Source organism: Acipenser ruthenus, chromosome 8 (genome assembly GCF_902713425.1).
Source record: "Acipenser ruthenus chromosome 8, fAciRut3.2 maternal haplotype, whole genome shotgun sequence".
In the NCBI taxonomy this organism is placed as follows: Eukaryota; Metazoa; Chordata; class Actinopteri; order Acipenseriformes; family Acipenseridae; genus Acipenser; species Acipenser ruthenus.
The window spans coordinates 20,631,069-20,646,594 of NC_081196.1; the positions used below are offsets into that span (position 1 = coordinate 20,631,069).

General features: G+C 45.4%; 1 protein-coding gene across 1 annotated transcript; it reads right to left on the minus strand.

The window, feature by feature from the left end:
* Positions 1-2,360: 2,360 nt before the first annotated feature.
* On the minus strand, positions 2,361-3,681 carry LOC131737861 (uncharacterized). The gene is made up of 2 exons (XM_059029644.1): positions 3,298-3,681; positions 2,361-3,178 (listed from the first exon to the last, which is right to left on the minus strand). Exon 2 carries the CDS (start codon positions 3,132-3,134, stop codon positions 2,520-2,522), a length of 615 nt encoding a protein of 204 aa, XP_058885627.1. The 5' UTR covers positions 3,135-3,178; positions 3,298-3,681; the 3' UTR covers positions 2,361-2,519.
* Positions 3,682-15,526: the final 11,845 nt, after the last annotated feature.

Here is a 15,526-nt window from a genome sequence, read left to right on the forward strand (position 1 = left end):
GACTCCTGACGGACTAACTGCCCTCAAAAAACTTAAACAACTCTTGTCCTCTCCGCCCTGTCTTGGGTTACCCGATCACTCTAAACCTTTTAACCTGTTTGTTTGTGAAAAGGGAGGATTCATGTCCGCAGTACTGACACAAGAGCATGGGGGAAAACAACGTCCTGTGGCTTTTTACTCTAAGCGCCTTGATAACGAAGCCCTAAGTCTGGTCTGTTGCTTGAGAGCGGTGGCCGCTGCCACTGAAGCTGTGCTGGCTAGTGCTGACCTAGTTGCAATGTGCCCTCTAACTGTACATGTTCCTAATGCAGTACATGCTCTCATTTCACAGGCCAAGACAGCACATCTGACTCCAGCTCGTCTACTACATTACCAGAATGTATTAATGACCATGTCACATGTTGTGCTAAAACGCTGTACTGTGCTTAACCCTGCTACACTTCTTCCTACAGAAGCCGATGGAGAGCCTCACGATTGCACCGCCTTAGTAGAACAGGTCTGCAAGCCACGACCCGATCTTACTGATGTGCCCCTATTGAATGCTGATTTAGAATTGTTTGTTGATGGCTCAGCACAGCGCTCTCCAGCGGGTGACCCTCTAGTTGCATATGCAGTAACTACTGCAACTGCTGTACTAGAAAGCGCTAGACTACCTGGCAACCTTTCTGCTCAGGCCGCAGAACTGTTCGCCCTAACCCGTGGTTGTATTTTGGCTCAAAGTCAAACTGTTACCATCTATACTGATAGTCGCTATGCCTTCGGGGTCGTACATGACTTTGGCACCCTCTGGCAACAGCAGGGTTTTCTCACTTCTACGGGGAAGCCCATATGTCACTTTAAACTGGTGGCCAACTTGTTGGAAGCTATTCTGCTGCCAAAAGCCATTTCTGTATGTAAATGCCAGGCACACACTAACGCTTCTGATCCTGTCTCTCAAGGGAATGCTGTTGCAGATGCTGCTGCTAAAGCAGCAGCCGCATCAACTCAGGCCCCTGTGATCCAAATGGTGTCATTACCTGCCTTAACTGAATCTGTATTTTCTTTACAGGATGTAGCTGACTTTCAACACAGTGTGGGACCTGCCGAGATAGCTCTGTGGAAAAACAAATGCTCTTATGATTCTACTCATAAGATTTGGCGAGGACCCACTGGGTTGCCTGCCCTTCCCCGTTCATGTTTCCCTTATGTAGCTAAGTTGGCACACGGCCAAGACCATGTGTCAAAGGGAGGGGTGGTGAATGTTGTTAACAATTTTTGGTTTGCTCCAGGTTTTTCTACATATGCTAACCAATTTTGTGCTAAATGTGTGATTTGTATGACCAACAATGTAGGCCGCAGCACGCCCATGTCCGTATCAGCTCATCCGAGGCCGGAGGGCCCCTTCGAACATGTCATGATGGATTTTATTGAATTAACACCTTGCCAAGGTTACAGGTACTGCCTTGTGATAATTGACGCTTTTTCTAAATGGATTGAAGCATTCCCCTGCAGACATGCCACAGCTATGGCAGTAGTAAAAAGCCTGATGAGAGAGATTATACCCCGATGGGGTCTGCCATCTAAATTGACATCTGACAATGGTTCTCATTTTGTGAACAGTGTGGTACAGAACATTTCTGAAAGCCTACAAATTGATTTACGCACACACTGTAGCTACCACCCCACAAGCGGAGGCTTGGTGGAGAGAGCGAACCAAACAATAAAAACTAAACTAACTAAGCTCATGGCTGAAACAGGGCTCTCCTGGGTTACAGCCATTGGCCGCGGACGCACGCACAGTACTACAGGGCTACCACCTGTGGCAGTCTGGCTCGCAGTGGTGTGGTGGATGACGTCACGGACCAGGAAGTAACTGACTCCAAAACAGTGGATAGGCGGGTGAAACCGAGTGCAAAAGCACTCAGCGTATTTAATAATAAACAAACAAAAGATTTAAACAAAATACAAACAAAAGGGCACGAGGGCCAAACGAATAAATAAACAAACAAGTAAGTGCCGTGCTGGATAATCCAGCACGTATTAGCAATTGTTTTTTAAATGTTATTCCTTCTCTCCGTTCCCCGTACTCTCTACTCCAACACCCCAACCTCAAGTGCAGAGAGCTGCTGGTTTATATACTCTGGCCGAGGGATTTAACTAGTTGGTAATTATCTTATTATCCCCCGGCCAGAGTCTGCACGCGTTTGGTAAGGATGCATGACTGTCAGCTATTTAAATAATCAGTAGCTGATCAGCCATGCATCCTCACGGGGTTTTTAAATAATAATAAAAGACGCGGCGCTTTTACCCGCGCCGCAAACAAAAATACAAATAATAATAAATAGGGGCGGGACACTCCGCCACACATGCCCCCCCTTGTGCGCAGCACACATGGCCCCAACGGCCACCTCCCCCCTCAGTCTTAAAGTCCCGGAAGAGGGGGAAGCAAGTTACTTCTGGGGGGTGGCCATGGTGGAATCTCTGGCACCCCCCCATTCTTCGTGGCCGGCAGCTCCCTCTTCCGGGGCTCCCGCCACACTCTATCCTGCCGCGAAAGTGCGGCTGGGGGAGCTGGTCTCCTGACCTCTCCCCCCTTCTTCATGGCCGGCAGTTCCCCTCCGTGGGGCTCCGACCACATGATCTCCAGCCGCGAAAGTGCGGCTGGGGGAGCTGGTCTCCTGACCTCCCCCCCTTTCTTCATTTCTGGCAGCTCCCTTTCCTGGAGCTCCGGCCATCGTGTAGCGACCCCAGGCGAAGCAGGATCCCTGGCGACCCCAGGTGAAGCCGGACCCTCGACGACCCCAGGCGAAGCAGGATCCCTGGCGACCCCAGGCAAAGCCGGACCCTCGACGACCCCAGGCGAAGCAGGATCCCTGGCGACCCCAGGCGACGGCAGCAGCAGCGGACCCTCGGAAGGCGACGGCAGCAGCAGCGGACCCTCGGAAGGCGACGGCAGCAGCAGCGGACCCTCGGAAGGCGACGGCAGCAGCAGCGGACCCTCGGAAGGCGACGGCAGCAGCAGCGGACCCTCGGAAGGCGACGGCAGCAGCAGCGGACCCTCGGAAGGCGACGGCAGCAGCAGCGGACCCTCGGAAGGCGACGGCAGCCGCAGCGGACCCTCGGAAGGCGAACTCGGGAGGGGAGCCCCTGGCCATGGAGGCGGCAGCGGGAGCTCCACTTCTCCCTCGTACCCTGTGTCCTGTGGAGAACAAAAGGCAGCCCCAGGCGATACAGAACAGCCATCCCCAGGCAATGGCGATGGTGGGAGGGGAAAGCAGTCCTCCCACAGCGGCTGAGACGGAACCAGCAGGTATTTACCCTCTGCTGGTGGAGCTGGGAGTGGCAAGCAGTCCTCCCACGGCGGCTGAGGCGGAACCAGCAGGTATTCACCCTCTGCTGGTGGAGGTGGGAGGGGCAAGCAGTCCTCCCACGACGGTTGAGGCAGAACCAGCAGGCATTCACCCTCTGCTGGTGGAGGTGGGAGGGGCAAGCAGTCCTCCCACGACGGTGGAGGCGGAACCAGCAGGCATTCACCCTCTGCTGGTGGAGGTGGGAGGGGCAAGCAGTCCTCCCACGACGGTGGATGTGGAACCAGCAGGCATTCACCCTCTGCTGGTGGAGGTGGCGGAGGCAGAGGCAGCTCTTGCTGCTCTGCTCCTGGTGATGGTGGAGACAGAAGCAGCTCCTGCTGCCCTGCTCCTGGTGGTGGTGGAGACAGAGGCAGCTCCTGCTGCTCTGCTCCTGGTGGTGGTGGAGGCAGAGGCGATGGGGCGGATGCTGGCCACTCAGAGGGAGGCTGTGGCGGTGCTGGCTCCCTCTGCTGTGGCGGCTGGGCTGGTGTGTGCCGTACTCCCTTCAGCAGCATAAATAGAGGCTGCTGGGGAACACCAGCATCCTGCCCTTCTCCCCCCCAGAAAAATTCAGGGGGTTGAGCCTGTAACTCCTCCCCTTCTGGCTCTTGGGACTGCAGCTTGGGTCCTAAGGCTGTGGAAGCGCAGACTTCCACCTCTTGGGCTATGGACGCACCGACTCCCCCCTCTTTGGGCTGTGGACGCACTGACTCCTCCCTCTTGGGCTGTGGACGCACCGACTCCTCCCTCTTGGGCTGTGGACGCACCGACTCCCCCCTCTTGGGCGTAGGACGTTCGGGCTCCTCCCACTCGGGCGTAGGACGTTCGGGCTCCTCCCACTCGGGCGTAGGACGTTCGGGCTCCTCCCACTCGGGCGTAGGACGTTCGGGCTCCTCCCCAGGCTGTGGAGGCGAAACCAGCAGGCATTCTCCCTCTGCTGGTGGAGACGGTAGCGATGGCTCCTCTCCCTCTGATGCTGGAGACGGTAGCGATGGCTCCTCTCCCTCTGATGCTGGAGATGGCAGCGATGGCTCCTCTCCCTCTGATGCTGGAGACGGTAGCGATGGCTCCTCTCCCTCTGATGCTGGAGACGGTAGCGATGGCTCCTCTCCCTCTGGCGCTGGAGACGGCAGTGATGGCTCCTCTCCCTCTGATGCTGGAGACGGCAGCGATGGCTCCTCTCCCTCTGGCGCTGGAGACGGCAGCGATGGCTCCTCTCCCTCTGGCGCTGCAGACGGCAGCGATGGCTCCTCTCCCTCTGGCGCTGGAGACGGCAGCGATGGCTCCTCTCCCTCTGATGCTGGAGACGGCAGCGATGGCTCCTCTCCCTCTGGCGCTGGAGACGGCAGCGATGGCTCCTCTCCCTCTGGCGCTGGAGACGGCAGCGATGGCTCCTCTCCCTCTGGCGCTGGAGACGGCAGCGATGGCTCCTCTCCCTCTGGCGCTGGAGACGGCAGCGATGGCTCCTCTCCCTTTTGTGCTGGAGATGGCAGCAGCAGGCTGAACACCATGGCTGCGATGTCTGGGAGGGAAGCTGGGTGGTGTTGTTGTTCCCAGGCCTCCCAGCGCTCCCCATCTCTTGCCCACAGGAGGTTGATCACTGCAGGGAGGGCTTCCTCATAATCCCTCCCCGGCTCCACCAGCCAGTCCCAGACTCCCTCAGAGGAGAGTGCATTCGTCCTCTTTGGAGGATGCAGGTCCTCCCTCACTGGACGCTCTGGCTCCTCTTTCTCCTGCCATGGAGGGGGTTGGTCGGGTGCTATGTGACCCACCTCCCCAACAGCGAAGCACCACTCCTCACCTTTCAAGCAGGTGGGGCAGACGTCCAGCATGGTTGAGCTACAGTGGGACCTGCGACCGGCCCCACGCTGCTGTAGCTGCTGCTTCCTCCGTCCGCTTCTTCCCATATTTTTTTTTTTTTTTTTTTTTTTTTTCTTCCCCAAAAACACACAAAAACACTTTGAAAAAAAAACGAACAAAAAAACGAGCTTTTCTTTCCTGGTCCGGCTATTGGAGGCGTTTGTTTTGTCCCACGCAGGACACCATATGTGGCAGTCTGGCTCGCAGTGGTGTGGTGGATGACGTCACGGACCAGGAAGTAACTGACTCCAAAACAGTGGATAGGCGGGTGAAACCGAGTGCAAAAGCACTCAGCGTATTTAATAATAAACAAACAAAAGATTTAAACAAAATACAAACAAAAGGGCACGAGGGCCAAACGAATAAATAAACAAACAAGTAAGTGCCGTGCTGGATAATCCAGCACGTATTAGCAATTGTTTTTTAAATGTTATTCCTTCTCTCCGCTCCCCGTACTCTCTACTCCAACACCCCAACCTCAAGTGCAGAGAGCTGCTGGTTTATATACTCTGGCCGAGGGATTTAACTAGTTGGTAATTATCTTATTATCCCCCGGCCAGAGTCTGCACGCGTTTGGTAAGGATGCATGACTGTCAGCTATTTAAATAATCAGTAGCTGATCAGCCATGCATCCTCACAGGGTTTTTAAATAATAATAAAAGACGCGGCGCTTTTACCCGCGCCGCAAACAAAAATACAAATAATAATAAATAGGGGCGGGACACTCCGCCACACACCTCATGAAGTATTAACGGGACGCCCAATGCGGATGCTGAACACACCTTTTCCTCAAAATAGGCTCACCCTAATGGGATGTGAGGATGAAATGGTAAAATATTGTGCTTCTCTTAACAATGTTCTGAAGCCTATTTTTCCCAGGGTAAAAGCCGCCCTACCCGAGCCGAAGGAGGCGGTGCTCCACAAGCTCCTGCCGGGGGACTGGGTGATCATCAAAGACCTCCGCCGGAAGCATTGGCATCAACAACTCTGGACAGGTCCGTTCCAGGTGCTCCTGACAACGCAGACAGCGGTGAAAGTCGCTGAACGATCAACGTGGGTCCACGCCAGCCATTGCAGAAAAGTGCCCTATAGCCCGAAGGGAGATGTAACGCCCCCTGGAACAACGTAGACGGCTCGGATGGCCTTGGGACAGTCAGCTTTGGACCCCCAGAGTCCTGACTGTTATTTTTCTTGGCAGCATATTAACTGTGTTTCTCATCTGGCTCTTAACTGAACTAAAAGATAATAAAAAAGAGCCAGATATTACAAACCACAGCTACGCTGAAAATCGCACAGAACTCAGAACAAAAAGAACATTGCACACATGGAGTGCAGAACATGCTCGAAAACATGCGGACAACGGTTGGTGGGCAATGCTCAACCATACTGTACGGAACACTTTGAACATTACTGAACCTTGTTATGTATGCTCCCTTATGACTCACTCAGCAGAGGAACCTTTTCCCTTGTACCCAGTAGAAGTACCTACTAACACTCTTGGGCCAGCCATGGCCGTAGTCACAGTTACCCGAGGGGGCAGTTTTGGGCAAATAGAATGCATAAAACATATGGAACGTATCGGGAGTTTAAGTAACCAGCTGAAAATGAACCTGTTCAGAGGGGCATTAAACACATACACTGGCACTGACAGAGGACTTAACTGCTCAAAGGAGCATGTTGATTGCTATGATAATAGTACCCTACCGTTATACACTAGCTGGTGTGAGAAACTAGTAGAAAGTCAACAAAAAACATCGTTGGCCCAAGTTGTTCCCCGAACCGTTCCTTTTACGAATAAAACTCTCTGTTGGTGCAGGGGTAACTTGACTGAGGGGAAATATATGTGTTTATCCTGCTGTAGAACATATGTGTACTATGTGAACCAGTCATCCACTGACCTCTTAACCAGACGGGGGTCAGCGGATTCGACCACCGGGCAGGATCCCCCAATGCCCTTAAACACCCTCTCATTTGGGGGAACCTCCGTACAAGCAGGGCCCATTAATCTAGGACCTGACAAAAATGGAGCAGGGACATTTACGAATCATTATTGGGTATGTGGGCAGGCAGTATATGTCAGCCTGCCTAAACATTGGTTTGGTTGTTGTGTTTTTGTTACTCTTAATACTACTGTGAAAGTCTTCAAGGTTAATGAATCCCACAAAGTACATAAACGAAGAGATAAACGTAGCCAGTTTTTCTCTCCTAATGATGTTCCTTTAGACTCACGCAGGTCCTCCAAATGGGACAAGCTGGGAGGTGCGCTCTTACCTTGGTTTGGGGTTTCTCAAAATGCACACGAGATTGACAAAGTGGCATATGAATTGGAAACATTGACCAACCTAACCACTGAGGGGTTTCATATGATGCAACCTGAAATGAGGGCTATCAGAATCATGGTGATGCAGAATCGAATGGTATTGGACATGTTATTAGCTGAGCAAGGAGGTGTTTGCCATATGGTAGGTGAACATTGCTGCACATACATACCTGATGGAGACACAAATCTAACTGAAGAGGTACAGCATTTATCCACACTCCGGGAGAGACTGGTTAGTGAGCATGCCCAGGATACTGATTGGGATCCTTTTTCCTGGATCCAGTCTCTACTGGGAGTTTGGGGAACAAGGTTGTTTCACTGGTTTATATATGGCGTAGTGATATTGTTGTTGTTTTTGCTTATCATAACCTGCGTGAAAAAGTTATGTACTAAAACTGTTGACACTGCTTTAAACATGCCCCTGCTTACTAATGATGACCAGTGTAATGATTCAAATGATGACCCTTTCAACAAAATGGCAGATGACCAGATGAGTTAAGATAGTGGGGAAAATCTGCAAGCGGGATACGTTGGGTCGTCACTTTGTTCATATTATACTACATGTTAAACTTTGTAAATCTCGCTTTAACTTGTACTATTGTGTGTGTTTGAATCCATTTTCTGAATAAGGTTGAGACAAAGTCTCAAAAGGGAGGGAATGTAATAGAGATGTTACTGAAAATAGAACTGGCTCGACATAATGTACTGGCATTTTGTACTCCCATAACCTTGCTCACATAACCTTGTATGCTTTGCTAAAGATAAGGAACCGCAAGATGCCTACACTGCAGCTGCGGCTGTGAGATAAAAGGGTGAGCCAGAAGTGTCTTTTTACACGTATACCCAAACCACCCATCCTTTTTATCTGCTTGCTTAGTTTTATGCCACGTATGCATAGTTATAAGTTTTCTCTTATATGCTAATACAACAACGCTCCGGCCATGTTTACGTTTTAGCGCAAGGCCTGGTACTGATGTAGCTGCTTCCCCTTTGTACCACAAAACTCCTCCCTGCAATCAACCCAGCACTATGGTTTCTCCAATCGCTGTCTGCCCTGTAACGGATTGCAAGGGAGTCCTTTCATGTACGTGCAGCTACATGCTCCCACTAATATGGTCACCTTCCGCTTTTTGCCTAGGCTGCCCATCTAGGAGGAAGCATACCACCAGCCTTACACAGTGCCCTTTCTGGTCGGGATTTACAGTTCAAATTCCTTCGCTCTCTGTCATATGCCTTTACATTATATAGTACAGTTTTGGTCATACTCCAGATTTAATAGAAAGTTTGGTCCTGTATAGAGTGCTCTGGCAGTTTCTTTTCTAACTGATGCTGTTGAAAAAAAAAAAAACAATGGGAGCTGCAAACCTTTTTAGAAATGTGCAGTAACAAATGCTTATTTGCTTTGAAACAGTTTATTCTGGATGTTCTTCACACAAAAAAGTGAAATCCCTGTTTACTAAATAAAATGGTTCCGCTTCTTTTCCTCAATGTAATTCTTGAATTTTAGCTGTCTGAGGTGCAAGCCAAGTATGTCCATGTGTTTTATCTGTCACAAAACACTGTTTATGCACTAAAGTATCTAAAAGCCACAATTAAAGACATTTTACCAAAAGGGGAAATGATTTGTTTATTCTCAAAAGCTAAAGGAAATGATTAACAAAAGCAGCACGCTTTATTAGTGTAAATGTGTTTAATATCGAATTTAACAATATGTTGTCTAAATGATACAATTCCTAGCATACAATCTCAGGGGGTTGATTAAGTAAAAACACTCAAATTAGAGTTGAAGTTAAAACCAATAAACTGATGTGATTCCAAACGGTTCAATGGGGATATATTATTATTATTTATTTCTTAGCAGACGCCCTTATCCAAGGCGACTTACAATTGTTACAAGATATCACATTATTTTTACATACAATTACTTTATTTTTTACACATTATTTTTACATACAATTACCCATTTATACAGTTGGGTTTTTACTGGAGCAATCTAGGTAAAGTACCTTGCTCAAGGGTACAGCAGCAGTGTCCCCCACCTGGGATTTAACCCACAACCCTCCGGTCAAGAGTCCAGAGCCCTAACCACTACTCCACACTGCTGCCCTAATATATAAATGTCTGAGGTAATCCACCTCTTCCACGTTTTTAAAGAGTTAGTAGCGGGGTTCTGAAAAATAGGGCGTTACACGTCCCCATCTGTTGCTACAACTGTTTAAGTAGCGTACCTGTCATTTGTCTTTTCATTGTGAACATCCTGACAACTTTTTACACATAACTTTAAAAAGTCTGTTTCGAAGCTCTTTTCAAAATGTCCGCTGTAGTGTACTGATAATGTAAGGATTATTGCCCACATTGTCAAACAGGTAACACAGCAATAACAATCCAGACAGAGCACTTGTTATGTTTTTATTTTTTTAACGCTCTTCCTGCAGTGATTTAGAGGCCAGACCTCAAACCCCAGGTACGTTATTTAAACAGTTGTAGCAACACGTAATGCTATATTTTTCAGAACACCGCTGCTTTCTCTTTAAGCTACTGTCTTGCAATGTGAAGCAGTGCATTATTTTAAGAAGCTAAATAAATAGTAAATCTGGTCTTCAATGTGGCAGTCTCTTCATCCTCTGTAGTAATACATCCTTGCTCAGTTTTAATTGTAATAAGCAAATAGCTATTTATCTATAAGACATGCAAATTAATTGTACGTCTATGCATTTACCAATGCACTAATGATTTATCAACCTACTGCTTACAGCCACGTGATTGCAATTTTTTATCATAACATCCTCTTTACAGTCTCCTGCCTGGTAAGAGCGAAGATGCAAGATATACAGGGGTTGTACCTCCAACCATATCAATATTTATGTTTGTACTCAAAATGTGCATAAGACATTGCCACACAGAACACTTGATAACCTAGGGAGTGAAATCTGCAGCCCGTCTAAAGGCTGTTGTGTTGCTTAGCGTGCAGAGTTCTTGCTTAAGGTTTTATTACCCCAGCAAAATTATGTATTTATTTATTTACTGCCATTACATGGGGCTTGTCTTGCATATTCATAAACCTGCTCTCGCAACTCTGAACCTGACCTGGTGAGAGGACAGATGAACCAATCAAAATGATGAACTTTGGGAGAGGAGTCAGGAAGCAATGAAATGTTTCTGGTTGGAATTTAGCAGCCGATGTTATGAATTCAGCAGATCTTTTGAAAGGAAGACCGAAGCATAACCGATGTGAAATAAAAGAACTAGTCAAAACTGATTAATGACCATGAGAGAGGTTAATAAAAATGGCAAAGCAATTGTAATCATATTTTGAAAGAACATATACAATAAAGCATAAAGGCTGGGGCACTGAAAAATGTTATTTTTCACAGAAAGTTAGACAGAATAGGAGACAAAGGCAAGATAAAAACATTGCATGATGCCAAAGTAGTTTTGCATTACCATTAGAAAGCTTAAAAATGACAACTAGCATCTGCAAACAAAATAGTGACACAAAGTAAATTACTTAAGCTAAAGTGAAAAACCCTGCAATTTAACAGAATTTGTTCGTCAATGTCAGATTCAAACATTAAAATCTGCATTTTATGCCTATTTTTCAGTCACCTCCTGTTGGGAGCACTCAGGTTAAAGAAGCCATAGACTTGACGGTATCCAATGTCGGCTGCTGAGCAGTAGCCAGCTGTGTAGATGGCAGCTAAGGAGCTGCGTTAATTTCCCACAGACTCTTGAGAGTAACCAATCACCTCATCACCAAGACAAGTGACACCACCTGCTGTGTGGGGCTGAGAAAGTTCTCTGTTTCTCTTGATTGATTACAGATCCTAGACTAGCACACTGCCTTAGTCATCCAATTACTTACATTTACAACAGATTGTAAAACTTCTGAATGATTAAATCGTTTCTGGAATATTTCAAGACAGGATGTAAAATGCATGTCACTTGTCATTTTTATTCGCTGCTGTCAGAAATATACAGCCACTTTTTCTGGAGATTAACAGGTGTCACGTTTATTTCTAACAGTGCACAGCATTTAGAAATCAGCAGTCTGAGGTTCTGGTAATCAACAAACTTGTAGTTTCTCTATCTCAGGTGGAGAGAGACTGAACATGTGCTGGTATCTGCCAACACAGTACTCAACCTGGTAAAAAGTGCAGTTTTCCCTAATATCAAAGTTCACAAATGCTGCCATTGTTAACACTTCATCATTCAATGTTAGTTTCTCACAAGCACACTTGGCTACACTAGTATAGAATGCTCTGGCTGCACAAAATAACTTCTGTTTTGCAAAAGGACTAATATCCCCTTGCTTTTCCAGCTTCTGTACAACCTGTTTTGGGACCAAACCTACAAACAGATGTGTCTATGTGTCTGGAAGCTGATTGTCAGAATTAGCAAAGTCTACTACATCTGTAATTGAGGCAGCATTTTTGATCACTTGCACTTGAGTAAACTTTCCTAGCAGGTTTCTCACACAAGTAGAAAGCACATTGTCTACCATGTAAATAAAGGATCTTCCCTCTGCAGAAACATGTTAGTGGTGTTAAACACTGTGAGGACAGACTGGTAGAACAACAGAGACACTTCTGTCATAGGATCAATGAAAGCAGAGCTTAGCCTCTTGAACCTTGCACAGCTGTCATAAACAGACAAAAAGTAGCTTTTGAGAGCTGCATACTGCTGCAACAATCTGTCAATAGCTACTTGCAGGCTAAGCCATCTAGTATGAACATGCTTTAGAATCTGTCTGTACTTACAATCACACAAACTACAGAACTCCTCCAAAAATGACTTTCGTTTTGTGTTTTTATCGAAGTAATAGTAGCAATCAATACATAAATCTTCAACATCAAATCCTGACACTTTAGAAAGCTGTGAAGCACCAGCAGCAGCAGTATTGTGGATGATGTGACATGGACATCCCATGAAATGCACACATGCATTCTTACTTTGAACCCGTGTCTTAATTGAATTATTCTTACCCATGTTTACACTGGCATTGTCTACAGAACACCCAACACAGTTATCCCATGGTATCTCATGTAATGTCATTCTCTCATCAATTTTTGAAAAGATGTATTGTGCAGTGGCTGCATGAATGCCAGTAGTGAGGCATAAGTCAAGTAACTGTGTTGTCACAAGATGTTTCTGAATATCAAAAACCCTCACCGTCAGTGGATTCATTTTTTCTAAGCCTGTGTCATAAGAGTCATCAACAGAAAGAGAAAAGGCTTCAATCTTCATTTGCCTCACAAGACACTCTTGGAAATAGGGAGCAACGGCACCATTCAGGATACATGTTGACTTGGTTCTTGCAGATGCATAATGTTGGACAATCTGGCTGTCAGGGAAGATATCTTAAAACAGGGGGCTCAGGTGGTCTGCAGTCGCAAGAGGAACATTGTGCTGTGCAAGCAGAGTTGTAACTTCTGCATGTGTCACCTGGGGGGAAAAAAAACATTTATATTGTGTACATAAACAAGGTGTAATATGTAAAAACAAACAAAAAAAAAGATTTGATCAAAATTAAATATAAAAATGTGAAATTAATAGACAATGAAAAGACATTCAAATAGTATCCAGATTTTCACAAGCATGTATGTTAATAATATAATACAAATAGTGAGTTGATTTGTTATGTGATATAAGGATTACAAGTTTCTATCTGTGTAACTTTTTATTTGTAACATACTGTATTTTAATAATCATTTTGTCTTGGAAAACGGCATTAGCTAAACTAATTAATTAATATTTAACTGTACAGAAAACTGAACAGAAAACAGAAAATCTTGAACCCAACAAAAAAATAATTCATAAAATTTAAAAGATAAATTACTGTACTACCAAAATTTTTTTTTTAAAAATCAGCAAACAAATTACTGCTGGGGAAACCAGATGCCCTGAATAGGGTTAATACTTTATAATAATACATTAATGACAACAGTAATCATAATTACTAAACATATTCAACTTACTTTATCAGTGAGGGGATTCAACATAGGTACAAAAGGAATGTGTCTGCCTTGCTATTTGTATTTCACTTTCCAGATGACGAGTGACATGGGCAGCAGTGTGGAGTAGTGGTTAGGGCTCTGGACTCTTGACCGGAGGGTTGTGGGTTCAAGCCCCAGTGGGGGACACTGCTGTTGTACCCTTGAGCAAGGTACTTTACCTAGATTGCTCCAGTAAAAACCCAACTGTATAAATGGGTAATTGTATGTAAAAATAATGTGATATTTGTATAATGTGAAATCTTGTAACAATTGTAAGTCGCCCTGGATAAGGGCGTCTGCTAATAAATAAATAATAATAATAATAATAATAATTTTCTCATTGATGGCCAAAGGAACACCCCCGGTGACACAACGTACATTTAAAAAAATAAGGCTTGCCTGCTACCGGGACAATGAATGGCCATGAATTTGTCCAGTCTGGTTTAAATTTTGAACTGTACCCACAAACTTTTGATCAAGTCGTTTTTTGGGGCACTCATTTTGACTGTCAAGTAACATATTCACACCCCCGTAACCTCCTCTCTCTTCTTGCGGACTTCCAAGCTCTGCCCTGTGCCTGAGGCCCCCGATCTGTATTGTTGTCTCTTGCAGCACCTGATAAAAATATTTTAAATCTTCATGTGTACTGTACTGAAAATGCATTATTTAATCACAGCAAAATTATAACAAACAGTGCAGATCAATCAATCAATCAATCAATGAAAAAGTGCAGTACTCAATTTGGTCACTTGTGACACAGACAGAGCTATTTTTCCACTTGCTAATATAGAAACTTTTACGCAAATTCTGGCAAAGTGCAAGGCAATTCTATCAATTATATAATTTCTGGATGACACGAACACGGTTTTTTGCCTTCAAATAACTTGGTGAAATTACCCAAATAATTCCCATACAGCAAATTAATTGAAAGGTTGTATAAAAATTCCCTGATGTTGCATGGGCTTTATGTTTTTCCAACTGTTTTGAAAGTATTACTATTTTAAATAAAACATTATTTATTTTAACATACAGTACCTCTACTGTTCATGTAATAGAATCTGATTTAGTATAACATGCATTAGTATCAATGTACAGGACCTTTTCAATGTACAGTATTTGGTGTATTTACAAATTCCTAACAAGTCTATTTTTGCTGGCCCTTGAAATTCATTTAATTGACAATATCTATCTGCTTTCCTTGTAACAAAGATTGTAAGCACATATGCAGTCCATGGTTTGTTTAACAAAAAATACATATAGCAATCCACATGTCAAAAAATAACACATATATTTGTACTTAAAATTATTTTTTTCTCTCAAAAGTGGATGACAAGCATGAATGACTTTTGAACATGGATAAGATATAGAGCAGAGTTTTAAACTATATCACCATAAGGAAAATGGTTACTTATTATTGCCACAGTTTATTGTAACTATGGCACTAAGTATGAAATGGAAATAAATCCAGTGTTATTAGTACTAATTTGTCAGCACACTCCCGCTACTGCTTCTGTTAATACAGCAATCTCCTGTGTCGTGAAGCATGGTTTACGTATTCTCTCGGCGAGTGACCTACTACTTGCTGTTCTGACTTGCGCTGTTTTTTCTTGCTCTACTGCCACTCAACATGAGCACCACTTCCTCATTCAAAACGGAGCCTTGCGGTTACACAAGCGCATTCTGTCTCTTAAAAGGTTGTTGCCTGGCCCTGATTGGATAGCAGATTCCCCAACCTACTCAGCATCGATTGGCTGGGTGCTGTCACTGCATTACTAAACGCGCTTGCGCTGGGTTTTTATATTTTGATCAGAATCACATACTTTTGGAGAAGCCATGCCCTACAGGGCAGACACGTTTAACTTTAACCACTGTGTCTGCGAATCATCAGAATCAAGCCCATTGTGTTTGTACCACAATCATGTCTGTGTCCCGCACTGCATTTGTCGTCATCACTGCAAACCAATATCCCATCACTGGTGTATCCTTAGGAACATTGGCATGAAATGTCTCTTTCACAGGTTCCT

Coding starts and splice junctions, on each gene's coding strand:
- LOC131737861 (XM_059029644.1), bottom strand. CDS start 3,134: ATGGCCAGGGGCTCCCCTCCCGAGTTCGCCTTCCGAGGGTCCGCTGCG.